Source organism: Anas acuta, chromosome 12 (genome assembly GCF_963932015.1).
Source record: "Anas acuta chromosome 12, bAnaAcu1.1, whole genome shotgun sequence".
In the NCBI taxonomy this organism is placed as follows: domain Eukaryota; kingdom Metazoa; phylum Chordata; class Aves; order Anseriformes; family Anatidae; genus Anas; species Anas acuta.
This window is the reverse complement of record NC_088990.1, coordinates 10,957,024-10,975,523: the sequence shown is the minus strand read 5'-3', so window position 1 is coordinate 10,975,523 and position 18,500 is coordinate 10,957,024. Positions and strand designations below refer to the sequence as shown.

The 18,500-nt window shown below is 56.2% G+C and overlaps 1 protein-coding gene and 2 non-coding genes across 4 annotated transcripts; 1 reads left to right on the top strand and 2 right to left on the bottom strand.

Moving 5' to 3' along the window:
• Window positions 1-179: 179 nt before the first annotated feature.
• Window positions 180-9,663, bottom strand: LOC137863233 (sodium/nucleoside cotransporter 1-like). Of its 2 annotated transcripts, XM_068696218.1 has the most exons (18): window positions 9,506-9,663; window positions 8,198-8,321; window positions 8,024-8,124; window positions 7,808-7,899; window positions 7,186-7,375; window positions 6,688-6,829; window positions 5,844-5,957; window positions 5,394-5,471; window positions 4,996-5,076; window positions 4,558-4,638; window positions 4,299-4,424; window positions 2,975-3,105; window positions 2,599-2,767; window positions 2,221-2,418; window positions 1,693-1,774; window positions 1,267-1,365; window positions 810-921; window positions 180-519 (listed from the first exon to the last, which is right to left on the bottom strand). In XM_068696218.1, exons 2-18 carry the CDS (start codon window positions 8,279-8,281, stop codon window positions 402-404), a joined length of 1,998 nt encoding a protein of 665 aa, XP_068552319.1. In that variant the 5' UTR covers window positions 8,282-8,321; window positions 9,506-9,663; the 3' UTR covers window positions 180-401. The 2 variants fall into 2 exon arrangements, with proteins under 2 accessions (XP_068552319.1, XP_068552320.1); XM_068696219.1 differs by lacking the exon at window positions 9,506-9,663 and having other exon boundaries at window positions 7,808-7,895.
• Window positions 9,664-10,013: 350 nt separating this feature from the next.
• On the top strand, window positions 10,014-10,085 carry TRNAH-GUG (transfer RNA histidin (anticodon GUG)). Its single transcript has one exon. It is a non-coding gene; the product is annotated as a tRNA-His (tRNA).
• A 473-nt stretch (window positions 10,086-10,558) lies between these two features.
• Window positions 10,559-10,630, bottom strand: TRNAH-GUG (transfer RNA histidin (anticodon GUG)). The gene has a single exon. It is a non-coding gene; the product is annotated as a tRNA-His (tRNA).
• Window positions 10,631-18,500: the final 7,870 nt, after the last annotated feature.

Sequence of the window (18,500 nt, the reverse complement as noted above, 5' to 3'; positions counted from 1 at the left end):
GCACAGCGGGACGAGGAGGCTTGTGTCTGGGGAAGGCAGGAAACAGCTTCAGCCGACAGCTTTACCCCATCCATGCCAGCTGTGGGGAGAGGAGAGGGGCTGGGCTCTGAAGCTGGCACCTGGTGGAGGCTCAATTTGCAAGGTTTGCAGCAAAAAACAGCTATGGCGAGCTTCAGTCATGGGATATGTACAGCCTGAGGTTTATTTTAGAGCAGTTCCCCTGTGTCCAAGGAGCCAACACCCAGGGCTGCAGATTGCAAGGTGCATGATGCTGTCTTTCATCACTGGAGTGGACAGGACCAGACACACACGTCCATGCTGTTTTTTTTCGTGCCTCTGGGACCGGCGTGTGCGGACCCTGGTGTTCCTTGGAGCTGGCAGCAGCCTGTGAGTTCCAGGGTTCACCATGTGCAGGATGTGTGGTTGTAGTGCCCACAGCACTGCATCAGCCATAGCTTGCTCTCTGCCTGGCCGTCCCAGACGCCAGTGAAGGAGAGTGTCCCGTTCTCCAGCACCGTGCTGAAAGGAGAGAGAGGCACGGTCAGGCCTAGAGTCACCTTTCCACCCCCATCCCCAAACTGATGGTTCAGAGGCTCACACCGGGCTCCTCATCCTCCCAGAGAGAGCCAGAGAGCTGGCTTGCTGGGTGCTGACTGTGCCCAGCTGCTGGAGGGTGAAGGAGATGGGAGATGCGTGCAAGCTCCACGAGCCAGTCCCAACCCAGCCCTGTCTGCCACCCCCATGCACATGGGTCCCCAGGCAAGACCCTACAGCTCCAGACCCTCCCCGTGGCCCGGCCGCACACCCACCTAGCGAAGAGTTGCTTGCAGCACGTGTATATGGGGTAGCTGGTAGAGGTGAAGTTGGCGGTGCCGAAGAAGGTCACGCAGTCGCTCACCTCCGTTGGCACGTACATGAGGCCTGGGGGACAAGGCCTGGTGGTTTGGTCTCTGGGGGACCACACACTCAAATCCCACACCCTGACTGTGCATGCACCACATCCTCCCAGCTGGTTGCAGACAGTGGGAGCTCCTCACAACGCCTCAAAGTCCACCCTTGGAATATCCCAATTGCAGCCCAGGTGAGGGTGAGGAGCCCCAGCAGTGCCATGGGATTTGGGGGACCCTGAGAAACTGCCACAGGGGGGAGAGAGCAGAGGGTTTGGAGGCCCTGTCAGAGCCATGGGGGTGGCCCCCAGCCTTCCCACACCTGTACCAGCATTTGTAGGGGCGTTCAGCCCTTTGCCCGTTCTCCCCAGGGACCTACCTGCCAGGCAGGAGTTGAGCATGGAGACGCAGATACCGGTGAGCAGGGCTCGCAGCACAATGGAGGCAAAGTCACTCTTGCGGTGGGGAACAAGGGAGGCTGCGGGGACAAAGCAGAGAGGAGGGCAAGTCAGATCCTTGCTCTGCTTCTGGCCCCGGTCGGGGACACAGAAAGAAGAGACATGTCCCAGGTCCCCATCTGGCTCTGCCATCCAGTGCCCTGCCCAACCACGCTGGTGTAGCATCGTGTTTGGTGGTCCTGGCCACGGCCCAGCCTGTCTGCCCAGCCTGTGTTGGGGGTGGAAGTCCCATTTCTTAGCAGCATGCTATCAGAGGCTGAACGCTGAGGCTTGAAGGCAGCAAATTCCTCCCACCCACAGGTCCCATTGCCCCACACCCAAGCACCCAGGACGTGGGTCACACTCACTCAGGCCTCCCAGCATGATCCCGATGGAGCTGATGTTGGCAAATCCACAGAGTGCAAAGGTGGTGATAGTCTCAGCACGCTCCTGCAGGGCGCAAAGGCAGGGGACAGTCACCTTGACCCAGCCCCACAGCGCCCTGTGCTGAGCTCCGTGGTGTAGCTCCCAGCCCAGCCAGCCAGGGTGGAGATAAGTCCCCACCCCAATCCTTTCTCCTTCAGCTTTTTTTTTTTTGGCAGCAAGGAGGCGAGGGAGGGACAGCCTGCCTGTGGAAGAGGTCGGGCTGGCAGCATGAGGGAGGCCCTACAGCATCATGATCTGCCCTGCTGGAGAGCAGAACCAGTGGGACATGACTTCAGTGGGTCCTTCAGGATGACCCCAAACCCAGTAGTGAGTGGGCATTCAAGTCTAGTTGGCTGTGGGTGTCCTCCCGTCCCCCAAACCATCACCCCCCTGCCCTGCCAGGCCCCATGCCCCGTTTGAGCTGGCTCTATCAGTGCCCTATGCCCGGTGGGGTTGGCAGTTGCCCTCACAGATATCCACTGCTTCTGGCCCCCGTTCCACTCCTCCAGGCCGTCCAGCCGATTCTTCTTGTACGTGGCCAGCTGCTGGTACGCCACGAACTCATTCAGGAAGATCTTGATCCCCAGGAGCTCGGCCACCACTGGCGAGTCTGCCCAGTCTGCCCCCATGAGAAAGGCCACGGGCATGAGGACGTAGGAGCAGATCATCTGGGAAGAGCGCGCCAGGAGGGAGCACCACAGAGCTGAGCCCCTGCGTAGCCCCCAGCTTGGGCACCCGCCGCCAGCATTCACCAAGCACCAGCAAGGTGAACGTTAGGCAAGGGGGGGTCTTGGCAGCCCACTGAGGCAGCGGGCGAAGGTGGGGATGGGCAGGGGATTCGGGGATACCTGAAAGGAGAGGTCTTTGATGTTCACCATCTCCCCGAACCACAGCAAGGCAGAGTTGATGAACTCCAGCACAGCCAAGAAGGCGATGAGGTTGGCTGCGATGTTGGCCACAAGACCCACCGAGGCGGCAGCCCCACTGCTAGCAGCTTCCAGGACGTTCTGCTCTTCCCTGGGAGAAAAAAAGACCCAGACAGGCTCACGTGGCCTGGCAACACCACTGTGAGGTTGGTCCTGCTCTGTGGATGTACTGCGCTGTCTGCACAGCGCAGGGTCTCCCAACCTTCTGCTACCTGCCATGCCCCAATTGCTCCCACAGCTTCCCTGCTGTGGTGGGATGTGTGCGACCCCACTGCCCCATCCCACTGCTCCCACTCACCCGCTGGCGATGTGGACGCTTTCCTTGCCCTTGAACTTGGACTCTTCCACTTCAGGGTAGACCAGTTTGGACATAGCGAGGGCACAGGGCGCAGCCATCACGGAGGCTGCAATCAGTGATGCTGCATCTATCTGCAACAGGCAGACCATGGGCTCAGGCACTGCAGCTCCGTGCAAGGCTGCACAGGGCTGCCCAAGGACATGGCCAGCAACACCTGGAGCAGTGCCAGGCTCTCTGGTTGCTCAGGGTTGGAAAATGTCTCTGCATTTCCCATCTTGGCAATTGAGGAGGCATAGGTCTGGATGGAGACATTGCTGGAGCCACAGCAATCATAACCTCAGATGTTAATCTCTTGCTGTCTGACTTAACCTCGATGATTTTTGTCCCCTCCCTGTCCCTTTCTGTCATTATCATTATCAGAGCAATAAGTTGTGCAACATTGTGAACTTCCACCCCCACCGAACAGCCGAGCTCCCAGCAGGAGCAGAGTATTACCCTAACAGCCTCATCTCACCCCTCCCCTGCCCTCTGTGCGGCAATTTCTCATCTCTCTGTCCTTTCACCCGTGGCTCCCTCCTTAAGTAGCCTAATTAATGTTTAAATAGCAGTAGCTCAGCCAGAAGGTCAAGGGGAAGGTTTATTCCCCAGTACGGAGCACTGATGAGGCCACATCTGGACACCACGTCCATCTCTGAGACAATGATGAACTGGGGAGAACACTCCTGGCTGCGGCACGGGACAGCCGAGGAGATGCTGGAGGAGTTGGGCTTGTTCAGCTGGGAGAAAGGAGGGCTGAGCAGGTGGGAGCTGCAGTCCCCAGGTACTTAAAAGGGGGCTGAAGGGAAGACACTTCCCAGAGGTCCCTGGTGAAAGGCTGAGAAGCACAGTACAGGTTGCAGTGGGGGAATTCCTGCTGGACATGAGGAAAAATTTGTTCCCAGTGAATCTGTGGGGCAGACCAGAGAGGTGGGGAGGATCTCCACCATGGAGATGTTCACTGCTAACCTGGACAAGCATCCCGCTCAGGCTTTGCCATTACCCAGTCTGGGCAAGAGGGTGGACCAGAGACCTCCAAAGGGGTCTTCCAGGCTAAATCATTCCCTGATTCAATAAGATCTACCCTGATTGCTGCGGAAGGGTCCCTGGCAGAGCTCTGGGGTTTTGACAAGCCAGCAGAGGTGAGGTGAGACTGTGCATGGAGAACCCTGGCCCGTTATGGAAGAAGACCACAGTGGGTCCTTTTCCCCCACAAGCTGAGGGCAGTTCTGGCATGTCAGAACCCCTGAGCAGGGAAAACGTGGCTTATATCTGGCCATGCACTCACCCCAAAAGATATATAGGCTCCCATCACGCTGCCTGCAATGGTGGAAAAGCCCCCAGTCATCACAGCATGGATTTCTGAATAGGTCATGTCCGCAAGGTACGGGCGGATGAGCAGTGGGGCTTCAGTCTGTGTGAAAGAAAAGCCTCTGTTGTCACCATGCAGGGCTGTAGGTCTCCTGGGAAGGGAGGAGAAGACCCTTCCTCTGGGGCAGCCTCAGCTGCAAGGACTGAGGGGCTGGATCTCCTCCCCAGAGCCTTACCTGTCCCACAAAAATGTTCCCTGCCACACTCAGGGTCTCAGTAGGGGTGGTGCCCATTGAGAACTGAAGCAGCCAGGAGATCTGGGGACAGACAAGGCCACGGTGTCCCCAAAGGCTCCTGACACCCCACCACCCACCCTGTGAAGCAGAGCACCATCTGGTCCTCCAGCCTGCCCTTGCCAAGCGGCATGGTGGTGGTCTCCAGAAGTGCCCAAAGACCAGGTAGCACCAACAACCCCAGGGCTGGGCTTTCTCAGGAAGATGTGCATGAAAGAGGGGTCATGATAGACGTGTCTATCATTTTAGCAGAACAAGTCAAACCAAATTAGTACCATCCCAATTTTCCAGGGACATCCATCAACTTTTCATTGGGGCTGCAGAAACCACCTGGTCCTTCTCCTGTCCACCACCATCACAGAGCTAGACACAAGGCCCTACCTTCAGGATGAGCCACTGCATGGCACCGAGGTAATAGAGGATGGACATCACACAGCTGAAGAAAACAATGATGGGCAGAGACTGCAGACAAGACACCAGGGTGCAGGATTAAAGGGGAGTTGAGCAGAACATCTAAGTACACTTGGGGACCAGGCTCCCCTGCCACATGGGCTGGGCATGGTGTTGCATATCCAGCCCACATTATTGGGGTGCCACAACACTGGGCGAGCCCAGCAGGAGGGACAGGAACCAGTATAAATTCCCCATGGCTCTGAGGAGGTCCATGGGTGGGCACAAAGCTAAGGGAGACCCATCCTTGAGCTGGTTGAGCTCTGGACAAGGCCAGAAGAAAACCAGGCTCTGCCTCTCCCTCCCCACATCCCATTCCCCAAGCTGACCTGAAAGGCAAAGACTTCTTCAACGAGCGTGTTCCCAAAGACAAAGACGGAGCCAGCTTTGGTGTAGCCCAGGAAGATCTGCAATTGAGGACATCTTATGTTAAGAGGGAGATCTCCATGAGCTCTGCCTAGCAGGTGACTGCCCCCCAATCCCACAGCCAGATTCATTGCCCCAGCAGATAAAGACCCCGTGATACCTAGGCTGGGGATAGTGGTGGGGTGTCCCTGAGGCATAGGGCACTACTCCAGCCTGCAAGGGACACTGTGCCAAAGGGCCTGGGCTGTGCCACAAAACCAGGAAAGAGCTGGCTTTTCTCCAGTCTCAACAAGAATGCTGGCGTGCATTCCCTGCCACTCCTCCAGCCCATGCCATGTTCGACTCTACTTACTGGTTGCAATGGGAGCTACCTGGAGGGCTTAAGCATGGGACGGGGTGAGCAGAAACAGTACCTGGATCTGGTCACCCAGCCACCGGAAAGCTTGGATGCCAGGGGTTGTTCGGAGGATGAAGAGGCCAATTAAGAATTCCAAGGTAATACCCCAGAAAACAGCTCTCCAGGACACCTGGGGACCAAGAGTAGAATGAGGACCAAAGCGTTACCAAAGCCTACAGACTTACCTCTCTAGCTTCCTGCCCTTTCAGTGGCTCTTGGGTGGTGGTCAGGGGAATGCTATTTGTCAAGAATTTTCTCAGAAACCTACGAACATAGGCTGGTGATAGAGGGAGAAGACAAGTTGGTGGGAGTCAGGAAATGGCTGGTGAGGAGAAGGGCGGTGGAGACCTTCTTGTGGTAGTACAGACCCCCTAGAGCAAAATTGCTTGTTCACTAACACTTTGGAGGAAGGGGATGGAGGGATTGCCCAAAACATTGAAGAGGGCTGGGCTGGAAACCCCTGGGACTTCAATCACTTCTGCCCCTCCACCCACAGGCACCTGAAGCTCAGGCATGGCTCTGGTGCTGGGTCTCTGGGTCTGCCCCAGTGTGAAAGACACGGTGGAAAACAGGGTAAGGGGACCACGGGGGAGCCCTGGGTCAGGCAGGAGAGCAGTCTGGTGGCTTTGGGGCTGCAGCCATCCACCCTGGGCTCTGCTCCCCAGGCTGTGGCCAGCTCTGCCCAGGGGCCCTGCTGGGCTTTTGTGTCCTCCAGGGAGCCTGGGGACTTCTCCCCTGCTCCAGCCATGGGCCATCAGGGGATGATAATGGGAAAGAAGCATTTGTTCCCCACATCCTCCTCAGCTCTCAGTGCTGGGTGGCCACCTCTGGTGAGGCCACGCCACACCTGAAACACATACTGCGCTGTGATGCTTGGAGAAGACGAACAGAAACAGGATAATAAAGCAGAAGCCAGCTAATGAGATGAGCTGCTCTGGGTTTCTGGCAGTGTCCAAAGCCAGCCACGTGACCAGGCCGCCCAGGAGGACCACGATCAGCAGCCTGCAAAGTAAATCCCAGACTGTCACAGAGAGGAAGCCCCCATGAAGGCAGGAGCTAATTGTGCGGGAGATGTCACCCTACGGGCCGTGCATCTGAGGAAACACGGGTCTCAGATGCAGATGAGGGGTACAGCTAGCCATCAGGCTACTGAGGTAGAGAGGTGGTGGCAAGCCATTTCTGCCATGGCTTCTACGTGGCAGGGCCATGCCTCACCACCCATGAGGTGCCTGCACAACACTAGGGCACATCCCCAGTGCTACCAGCTATCAGTCTCGCCAGCCCCGCTCTGGCCAGACAACCACAGGATAGGGGACCCAGGCTCTGGGGAGATGCGGCCCTGTCTCCTCCTCACTCACCATTTCAGCCATCGCCAGGATTTTTGGAAGCATTTCTGAACAGGGCCGAGGAGCTGCAATACCTTTGCCCCACAGTACTTCTTGAAGAGGCTCCATAGCATGAAGAAGACAACCACAGCAGTTATGATGAGCAAGGCAAGGGCTCGCTGGAAGTTGAGCCAACAGGCCGCAATGAGGTAGCACAGGTAGGCTGGAGAAGGCACGAATGGGGTCAGAAACATCAGAACCATAGGGATTCACAATGCTAATTGTGGCAAACAGGTCTGTTTCCTCAAAACATCCTTCCCTGACCACCCCTGAGACTCTTGTTTATGCGTGGGGGGGGGTTAGGTAGCACCACCTGAGCAGCCAGGCTCCTTGGTGACAGCATCTCAGCTGTGTGGGTGCACACAGAGTGAGCAGAGGCAGAGCAAACTCTTTGTGTAGGTGGAGAAAGGGGAGGACAGTGAGATGCGGGGAGCTCTCATGGACAGGAGCAGCAGGGTGAGGAGGACTTGGACAATGGGGCTGGTGAGGATAGACACAACCTCCATGTGGGCAGTGGTGCCTGTTGCTCGGAGGCTGGGGGCACAACCAGCCCAGGGGATGTGGAGTTGGGGTCTCAGTGCTGGGAAGTCCTCACCTACTCCAAAGATCCCCAAGGCGACCATCCGCAGTGTCTTGGCATGAGCCTTGCAGAAGCGCTTTGCCTTGGATGCTGGCTGCAGAGCCTTCCTGGGGAGAGTCACACACCAGAGACATGAGAGGTGCAGATTTATCCTGAAGATCAGCCCAATTTTGGACTCACTGTGACCACTGGAAATACTTCACATGCATGAATCTACAGGGGTTATCCTACCTGCAGTATGAGGAGACTCTCCCTTTCCCTTCTCCTTGCCTTTCCTCCTTGCTCCCACCACATGGACCATCATGGTTCTCCTCATGGAGTCCCTCCTCACCCTGGAAAACATTGTTAGCTGGAGCACCCCAAGCAGCTCCTGTGGCCCAGTGGGAGGGGAAGGGGGTGATTTACCGGAGATTCAAAAGCTGGGTTGTCTATGCCCTTCTCAAGGCTGTCCAGGGATATCTGGTTTTCTTCCATCTCCGGGTGCGCCATTGCTTCACCGCATTAGAGAAACAGCACGGCGAGGGACCAGCTGCCCGGGGAGAGAAAGCTGGGATCAGCTCTGGGAGGGACAAATATCTGACCCCTGTCGACAGTTTGGGGTCTCTGAGGAGAACACCCTTTGCAGTTAGCATTCAGAGCAGCTCCTGCACCAGCAAAGCACCAGATCATCCCGTGGGGTCCTCAAGCCTCAGGGCTGGTGCCCAGGCTTGCTTGTTCTCCTGTAACTATGAGAGGGTCCTTGTTCTTCCATGCTTCCAAAGAATTACAGGAGAGAAATTGACCCCAGCAGTGCTGCAGGGAGAGCTAGCACCTCTCCTCCAAGGTGCAGAAGATGTATGCAAAAATGTTGTGGGGGGCTGCAAAAAATAAGAGTGGTCGCATGTCCCATCAGGAGCTCTTGGAGCACCCATGTCCTTCAGTTGAGGATAAGGAAGGTCTTTTCCTGTCGGTAACTAGTACAGCACAGGAGTGATGGGTAGGAGTAAACTGTGATTTGCATGGGGACCAGTCCTAAAGGAAGATTGTACTGGGAGAACTGGTCCAGCAAAGCTAGAAGAACCAGTGTTCCCACCAGCACAGGGATCCTTGCAGCATCTTGTTCGGGCACCCTCCCGCTACCTCTGCCTGGAGAAGGACAGGGGAAGTGCAGAGGAGTCACAGAGAAGGTGGCGGGTGGCTGCAGGAGCACTCTTGCATGAGGAGAAAGGGAATGGCGAGGAGCCCTTGCTCTGGAGGTCTGAGTGTCAGGACAGCAAGGACAGGGTGGAGAGGGCAGGCTCACGCTTCCCACGGCACAAGGATCAGGCTCCACCAAGGACAGCAGGCCCCCTCCAGCCCAGGGACCCCCCCAGCACCTCCCAGTCCCAGGGTCTGGGGACCCCCTTGGGTCTTCCCCAGTGCTCCCAGCCCCCCCCAGAGCCACAGGCACTTGCACCCCGAGGCAGGGGGGGGCCAGTGCCCACCTCCCCCTTCCCCCATGGCTCTGCTGCCTTTTATTTTGCTGAGGCCTCCTTGGCCACCCTCCTCCCTGGGGTGGTGCCAGGTGAGCAGGCAGACAATCGACGCCCCCCTCCCATGCCCCTTGTGCCCCCCATGCTGGACCACGGTGCTCCCCATGGCCCCTGCCCAGCTGTGGGACCCCACAGCCACACGCAGGGCCCTTGTCCTTGTCCCCCACCCCAGTCCCTGTGCCCACCGGGCCCCAGCGCTCACCCGCCAGCCCCGCAGCTCCGGCCTGGTGCCGTGCAGTTACGGATTAACAGCTCAGTCCAAAGAGCTGGTCAACCCATAGCGAGCGATAGCTCGATAGCTCGGCTCCTCCCGGGCTCACGCCCTGGCACCCAGCCCTAGCTGCACCGTGAGCACTGAGGGTGCTGGAGGAGCACGGCTGCACCCTGAGGGTGCTGGAGGGACACGGCTGCACCCTGAGGGAGGAACACGGCTGCACCCTGAGGGTGCTGGAGGGACACGGCTGCACCCTGAGGGTGCTGGAGGAGCACGACGGGGCAGCCACAGCTGCACCCAAACCCCAGCGGTGCTCCCATCCCAGCAGGGCGCTTTGCGGGAAGCAAGCTGGAAGAAGAAATGCCTGGAAAAAATAAAAAAAAATATAATAAATAAATCTAAAAGGGTGTTAAACAGAGAGGGCCCCTCCCGGCCCCGCCCCCCCCACGCTTAAGAGGGCGCCCGGCGAGCTGAGCGCGCAGAGCCCCGGTAGCGCGCCGTGATCGTATAGTGGTTAGTACTCTGCGTTGTGGCCGCAGCAACCTCGGTTCGAATCCGAGTCACGGCATCGCCCCGGCGGTACCACGGCACACGGGCTCCGATTTTTTTTTTTAATTTTTTTTCCTTTGTTCCCCTCCTTCCCCGCACTTTCCCATCGCACTCCCCCGTGGCACGGCCGCCCCGCGGGCCCGTCCCGCTCGCTTCCACCATTTTCTCTCAGCGCAGCCCCGCGGCGGCAGCGCGGCCTCGGGGACTGGAGCCAGGACCCCCCCGGACCCCAACAGTGCCCGGCGGCTGTGTCAGGGCCCCCGGGAGCCTTCCCTGGCCTCATCCCGGCCCCGCAGCCCCCGGCGAGGCGGTGGAAGGAGCCGGTGGGGGTAGCGAGAGGGTGGGGGGAACGAGCAAAAATTGTGCAAAAACAGGGCTAAAAGTACACGAGGCGACACGAAGGGCGTGCTAGAGCATGTTGGGGAACGAGGGGAGTAAGGGCAAAAAAAATTAAAAATTGCGAGCCCGTGTGCCGTGGTACCGCCGGGGCGATGCCGTGACTCGGATTCGAACCGAGGTTGCTGCGGCCACAACGCAGAGTACTAACCACTATACGATCACGGCGCGCTACCGGGGCTCTGCGCGCCCAGCTCGCCGGGCGCGCTGTTAAGCGCAGGGGGCGCTGAGCTCACGGCGGGGCGGGCCCCGGGCGTTGCTATGGCGACACCGGGAGGGGAGGGGGCCCCCCCCCCTCCGCTCGGCCTTGTGCGCATGCGCGCTCCCCGCGCGGCTCTGCCTCAGTGCTGTGAGGGCCGCTGGTGGTGGTGTGCCAGGAGGCTCTCACGTTGTTTTCCCATCCATAATGTCCACCGAGTTCTGGTTGAATTGAATAAAACCCCTCCGTCCAGTTCTGATTGAATTTAATAAAGCCCCTCCGTCGAGTTCTGGTTGAATTTAGTAAAATCAAGGCTCACAGCAAAGGAGCTCTGCATCAGCTCCTGTCACACTGCCCATATGCCAAAAGGGCTCGGAGGTGTGAAGGGAGGCAGAACGGCCCTTTTGTGCCCCCCATTTTGCCCGTGCCCATCTCCTCCTTCCCTCAGCCTTTGCTTTAACATGCCCCAGGCCCTGATGTATGTGCTGGTCCCTCAGCAGCAGCAGGAACCACTGCATCTCCACATCAAATACAGGGGCTGGTGCATGAGGGGCTCTCTGGTGGCATCTCTGTCTGCCCTGCGTGTCTGGGTGGCTTTTGGGCACCTCATGCCCCAGTGCTGCCTTTCAGCTCTCCTTATCTGCACCCAAAGAGTTCCAGTCTGTCCCTCCTGCAGGGCTATGGGGTGCTCCTGCTCATCTACGGCCACCCTTGTCACCATCTGCGTCCTCATGCTGGACCTGGAGTGGGTGCAGCAATTTCCATGTTGCACCAGCGTGGCTGTGGTGGGGACAAAGCAACCAAAGGAGAAGGTGGGATGCTGTGGAGGTGCAGAGCATCTCTGGCAGGACGTGCCATCTGTGCCTGCTGGGGATGGGGGACCTACAGCAGTGTACACAGTTAGCAGGGGATTCCTCCTCCCTGAGCGTGGTGTCCACCAAGGTCTTGATCCCAATTCTCAGCCTGAGCTGGGTGCTCTCCCGGCTGCATGCTGGGCACTGCTCACCCGGTGTCCGTGGAGCTGGTTGCTCTGCAGGCAGGCAGGAGGTGGCGGGGCTCGTGCTTCGGATGCTCGGCCATCAGAATCACAATGACCTCAGCTGCTGGAGCAGACACCACCAAGATAAACACTGTGGTGATAAGGAGGAATCAGCCAAACATGGATGTGAGCAGGGAGGTGGCGAGTGGATGTGGAGATAAGCGCCAGGGCCTGGCAGGTGTGGATAAGGAGGTGTGAAGCTGCTGCCACCCATCACTGGCAGTGGTGGCCCTGTCCCAGCACAGCTTCCTGCCCATGGGATGCCTTCCCCAGTGGGATTTGGATGTGAGCACTCCTAATAAAATCATGCCGGGTTTTCAGGGCCTCAACAGTTTTTTTACTGTGTGTTTTTGTCCACGGGATGTTGCTGATCTCCCTGATCTGTCCTGCCAAGGCATGTAGGGGAAAAGGGGTGTGTGGTATGGGGGGACTGTCCCTCTGCTGGGTGACCTGGTCCCTTTGGCCTCTGCTCAGCACCTGGGCAGCATGCTTGCTCCAGGCAGGTTCCTGAGCTCTGCCCATCCTCTGTGTCCCTCGGTGGCTTTCCTCCAAGCCATCTGATGCCTGTGGGTTGTGTTGGATAGGATTTTAGAGGTGCCTTCAATGTCGAAATGCTGGTGCAGCCAGGCAGAGCACTGCCGGGCCCAGACGTTGCCACTCCATGGCACAAACATAAATCTTCCAGCTGGCACGGGGACAAAAGCAATTCATCACCGTACGGCTGTCTCAGCTGCTGTGCCCCTAGAGCGGCCTCTCCAGCTGCTCCCTCACTGGAGCAGCCCCCCACCTGCTTTCCCCACCTCGGGGAGGCAGAGTCTTCCCCACTGCTGCCTCTCTCAGTCCTCATCCTTTCTCAGATCCCTAAAACATCCCCAGGAATGGTGCTGGTGCCCAGGGAAGCAGGAGGGATGGCCAGCACTGTGAGGAGGAACTCCAGCTTTCCTTGGTGATACAGAACTGTGCACTGCTGCAGGCCATCACCATCGTACTCACAGGCCATAAATGCAGCTTAAAATTTGCTCAGCTGCTGAAAGCCCCCCCCTTTCCTGAGGAAATCAGAGCATCTCCACTGACAGATATCATCTAGTCCTATATCCCGTATTCATATTCCTAACAGGCATTGCCAGACCAATGCAGGGTGCAGCAGCAAGGAGAAAAGTCTGGGATGATTTTGGAGGCAAAGGTTAAGGTGGGATTTGGGAGGTAAAGGAAAGCACCTCTGTGAGCTGTGTGAGCGGTACAAGCACCCTGATGTGGTTCTGTCCCCACCATCCAACTCCCCATCTTCTTCTAGCTCATAAGTTGTATGCCGAGAACTGAAGGAGAAGGACTCAAGCTTTTCTTGATAGGAATTTTCAGCTGTCATTCTCTTGAGAGGCTTTATGAGCCCACAACAGTGCATGAGATATTCTTCTGGGTCTTCTCCTGGCCCTGACTAAAAAGAGCTTTTTCCAGTTTAACAGTGCTACATAGGGCAGGCAAACAGGCTACATCAGACTGATTTTGCGCTTTGCTCTGTTCTGGGATCTCCTTCCTTGACTCTGATCTCCAGAGATCAAGGCAAATGGCCCCCAAAATGCATGGAGTAGGGATTCCCCAAAGCTGTTGCTTCTGACCTGCAGGGAGCACAAAGCTCCTTGAGCCCTTTAGCAGTGGGTCCAGCCTCCGGCAGGAGCTGGGATGTGGTGACAGCATCGCAGGGGAAGGTGAGCTGCCCCACAGCCCCACAGAAATGCTGCCCCGTCCGTATGTGCCCTGCCTGGCTCCAGCTGCCAGCCTGAGCTCTCACTCTGCCTTTGTCTGCACCACAAGCGGAGCCTCCTCCTGCAGCAGGGATTTACAGCCTGCACACAGCCACCTCTCAACCCTTCTTTGTGATGCTGAGCGGGCGGAAAACAGGCAGGCAGCACTGCCAGGCAGCTCGCCCAGTCCTCCTCTCCTCACCACTTGCACGCCCCTCCAAATTCACCTTCATTTTCTACCTCCTACCCCTTTTGGAGACGTGGGGCTTGGCTGGTGGCAAATCCACCTGTATGGGGGAATGGCCCCTGGTTTGTTCCTGTGCACCGTTCCCATCCTCCTGATGGCTGATGACAGCCCTTTTAAGAGATACAGGGGGGATACCAGGGTGGTTCACAGCCCCTAGGCGATGTAAAGCCAGTGAGAGCACCTGTCTGGGGAAGGACTCAGCCCTGTGAGCGTGGCCATTGCAGCTGGATTAATCAAACCCACCATTAACACTTTCCTGGGGGGCACAGGTCCCCTGTCAGCCCCCAAGCACTGGCCTCCAAGCGGCACGTCACTTTGATTGACCTGCAGATGCTTGGCTCCTTAGTTTGCCCTGCCTCGGATCGATGAGTGCAGGCAGCTCCAATCAATTCCACTTTACTGCTTGCTATCGGGTTCAGATCTGCACTCTCCCAGATGGTCCCAGCTTCCTTTGTTTGCTCAGGAGAGGAATTTGGGTATTTTACCCTATTTGGAAGCTGCTGTGCCCTTGCAAGGCCAAGCCCCACAGATGCAGATGTTCCTCCCTGCCCTCCCCACTGGCCCTCGGGACCCAGTGCCAAAGGGGGTGAATTTGTGCTGTGACTTGGAGCCCTAAAAGCGTCAGCCTGGCTGGGGAGCCTGAAAGCGGGTAGCTGGATGAGGCCATGAGATCTGCATAATATTATATGGTTGTTGCCACCAAGCCGGCATCTGGCATGAGGTTTCCCTGCCACGAGCCTGGTTTTGCTGGGGAAATACCAAAGGCAGCTGCAGAGAGGTCCTGTGGCTTGGCTTGCCATCCCCAGGAGCACTGAATGTGGCTGCAGCTCTCAGGGGCTTGAGCCCATGCACAGTCATTTTAAAGGAAAAAAAATAAAAATAAAAATTAAAAAAAAAATAAGCCCAAAGAGTTTGCACAAGGGATGTTTGGAAATTTCCCTCGATCCCGTACCTGGCATTTGTGGTGAGAGAGGCATTTCTCACACCGTGCATAAGTCCTGAAGTCATTTTTCTCTCGTCTCTGTCACCCAGCTCTCTTGTTGGCCAGTTTCCAGGGTGCAGCGCCTGGATTTGTGGAAATGAAGCTCCCACGGCTCTCCACACCTTGTCAAGTGTTAATGAAATAACGGATCACAGCAAGGAGCAGTTGTGATGCTCACAGCCACGGATGTGCGGGGGGCTGTCGGTGCTGAGAGCAGAGGCAGAGAAGGCGCTTGGTGCCGCTGGGGCCAGACCAATGTATTTCCCAGGCAGACGTCTGTCAACAAGTTGTCGACTCTTCTTTTGGTCAATTAGCATGGTTTCAATTATATTATCAACTGCATAACAATTTATTTGACAGAAAGGTTGGGGAGATGCAAAAAACATCTGCCAGAATTTGCCCCGCTTGGTAAACGAGCATGCTTTGGGCATACCCAGCCTGTCTGGACACAGCAACCAAGCGGCCCAAACACACTTACTTACCCAGGTCTGCATCACTCGTAGATGCAGAGATGTCCTAGCTAATGATGCTTGGGAGGAGAAAAATGTCACATCATATAAAGGACTTGGCATGGGCCCCTGTTTTCCATTTCCTTCCCCATGCAAATCGCTCGGTTTGGGCTCTCACCACCCCAGTGCAGCACGCTGGGGTGAGCAGAGGCTGCAGAGCACCTGGTGCAGAGCATCCCTTCTGTGCCAGCCTGCTTCCTGCTCTCCCTGGATACCCTTTAATAATTTACATTTAATAATTTAAAGCAATATATATATGTATGTATATATTTTTATATATAAAGCACCTATCACTGTATTGATAGACACTCTTTGGAACCACACCGATGGCAGGGGTAAGAACTGGAGTTGGCCTGAGGAGTACCTCAGCACTTCTGTTTCCAACCAGTTCTTAAGGCTGGACTCTTTTCAAGTTTCAGAGACAGAAATACATGTCAGTTATAAATATATCATGCCAGTTTGGGGGGAGGTGGGGGCAAATTTAGAATGGGTAAAGGGGAGGGAGAAAGGAAGAAGATGTCTTACATTTCCAGTACTGCAAACAACAGTTTTGACCTCACGCAATGAGTCAGTGGACCTTTTAAATAGTCTTATATAAACAAAATCTATTCTAAAATCTCTCCTCTAAATACAAAGACTTTCTTTCTGTGGATTTGAAGGATTTCTTTCCGTGGATGTGTCTGGTCTTGTTCCTAAACCACGCAGCATCTGCAGCAGCCCATGGAGGGAGGGTCACTGTGCACAGTCTCCTCCTTGTGCTTCTCTCTCAACTACCTCTCTCTCCCCACTCAGCCAAGCTGTGCAGCTCTCTGCCCTGTGCCCCTGCTCGTCTCATTTCCACGCCAAAGTCCCAGTCCATCACACACCCCGCGTGCAGAAACCTTAGCTCATCCTGTCACCCTTCTCTGCACATTTTCCTGTTCTGTGTCCTTGGGATGGGGGGAGCAGGACCACACATAGCCCTTGAGCATGGGTAGCTGGAACTGCCCCAGAGGATGGTGGAACCTCTGATGTTGTCTCTACCTTTTCCTAACCTTTCCTATCAGTTTTGATTGAGAAGTTTTGCAGTTCTGGCCTCTGCTGATTGCTGAGGGTATGTTTTCACAGATGCCAGTGCTTCTGGTCTCAGAACCCATCCCTTTAGACATCTAGGCCAGGCTTGGTTTCTCCATATGTGCCACGTCTCTGGCACTGGCTTTCATCTTGTTTAATTGCCAGGTTGCTCAGGCTTTTAAAAGTCCTCCTGCAATTCTTAGCACTCATCCACAGTATCCAGAATAATTCACTATTATTAGCAGATTTTGTCACTTCTCCACTGATCTCTCATCAAACAATCAGCTTGTAGAAATGCAGGTGACCTCTCAGTTGGACCTCCCTCAGGTGCCCACTGCTTTTTCCATGAAAGCCACCAGCTTTGGAAGAAAAAACTCCCTTTAAAAGAGCTGTGCTGACTCTTTCCCAGGATGTCATATTTATCCATCTGTCCCCTAACGATGCCAGTTTCCTACTCCTTATGCCAGTTTTTGTTCATTTGCAGAGAACAGATGTGTCATTTATCAGTCCGTGGCTCCCTGGCTGCCTCCTTGGAAGCATTTTTAGCATCACAGTCTCCACCTCCCAGTCCTCATGTCCCCTGCTGTGCCCAGACCTCAGGGGAAGCTGTGCATGGCCAGCAGCTGTAGCATCCTCTTGGTCCATCTTGGTTTGTGTAGGGTGCTCCCATGGAGAGAAGGGGCTGGAGATGCTACAGGCATTTCTAAGCTCCCGGAGAAGGCTGGGTGGTTTTTATTCAAAGCTGCTGAAGAAGCACCTGAAGATTCAAGGGGCTGCACGCCAGGGGAGATATTGGTGTCAGGGGTAGCAGCTGACCCAGTACCTGACTCAGGTGACATGGTAGCGAGTGTCAAACGTCCAATTCAGCCCCCACTTCACCTGTGGGTGAGTCTTCTTCTGGCACCTCCTCCAGAGCATGCAGGAGCAGAGACGTCACCTGAGTCACCAAAATCCACAGTCGTGAGTGGGGCACCAAACCCAGGAGGATGGATGAGGGCTGAGGACACATGCAGCTCTCCACAGGGCTGGAATGAGCCTGGAAGACTTTGCCTGGCTTTTTCTTCCTGGCTCTTGCTCCAACCTGCCTGGGAAGTGTTTACCCAGGAGAGAGGGCCATGCTGTGAGCTCCAGCCCAATGACAACAGAGAAGAGCTCCTGGACCCTCCTGAGATGGAGGTGGATGGTGCACGATGGAGGTTGGCAGCAGAGCTCCTGCAGGTGGACATCGTTCCCTGAGGTCCATACAGGCCACTGCAGGCAGCCTTCTGTCTCATGCATTCATGCAGCCTGTAAGTGGGCCAAAAATCACTTCTGCACAGCCAGGGCATTTTCTCCTCCCAGCTACAAACAGTGGCCCCACTGCCATCCTTCCCTGGGGCTAAGGGGGCCGAGGGCAGCACAAGCATCCCGCTGGGGGCCACTCGCCACGACTGCACGGGAAAGCAGATGAAATGTTGAGTCTGGCACACAAGCGTGCTCCCTGGTCCTCTCCCATCTGCCAGTCCCCACACGAGCAATGCTACGTGACAGCCATCTGTCACGCCAATGCGCCCGGCCGTGGGGACTCGCAGGCAGAATGGCATCGGGGCCACGGATGTGGCACCAGAGCCAGCCTCTATGGTGCAGGCATCAAGCCCGGGTTCCAACATGCATCAGAGACGACGGATATTAACAGTTGGGGATTGGAGCAACACCAGCTGCAGCGAGAGACACAGATGGAGCTCGGCTTTGGCAGTGCGAATGCAGAAATCTGTCGCTGCTTCTTCAAACCTGAAATGCGCTGCTGTGAATGGAGAGATGTCGCTAGTGTCTCGTCGCGACTGCAGAATAGATATGAGCAGCACACGCCTGTGCTGAGCCTTGCGGGGTGTAAAAAGTGCACTTGGTCAGCCCCTGGCTGCCCTTTAAATCTCTCCAAGCACAAAGATGTCTCCCAAGGGGGCTCTCACCCTTCACCCTGCTGCCCTGTGTTGCTGTTTGGGCGGTCTGGGCTCTTCCCTTAGGAAAGGGAACATAACGTCATGCTCAAGTATGAAGGCTCAGCTGTGACCTGGGATATTCCTCCTTGATGCCCCTCTAGGCTCTGCTGAAGCCTCAGGTGAGAGCAGGATGCCCTGCAGGGCCGAGACATGAAAACGAGCCTGCCTTGTGCCTGGTGCCCACCTGCCAAAAGATATTTGGAAGAAAAACAGCCCTGGCAAATGGTGAGGAGGTGCTGGAGCCATCCGTGTGCTCAGACTGCAGATCTTCTTCCACCCCTAGCACGG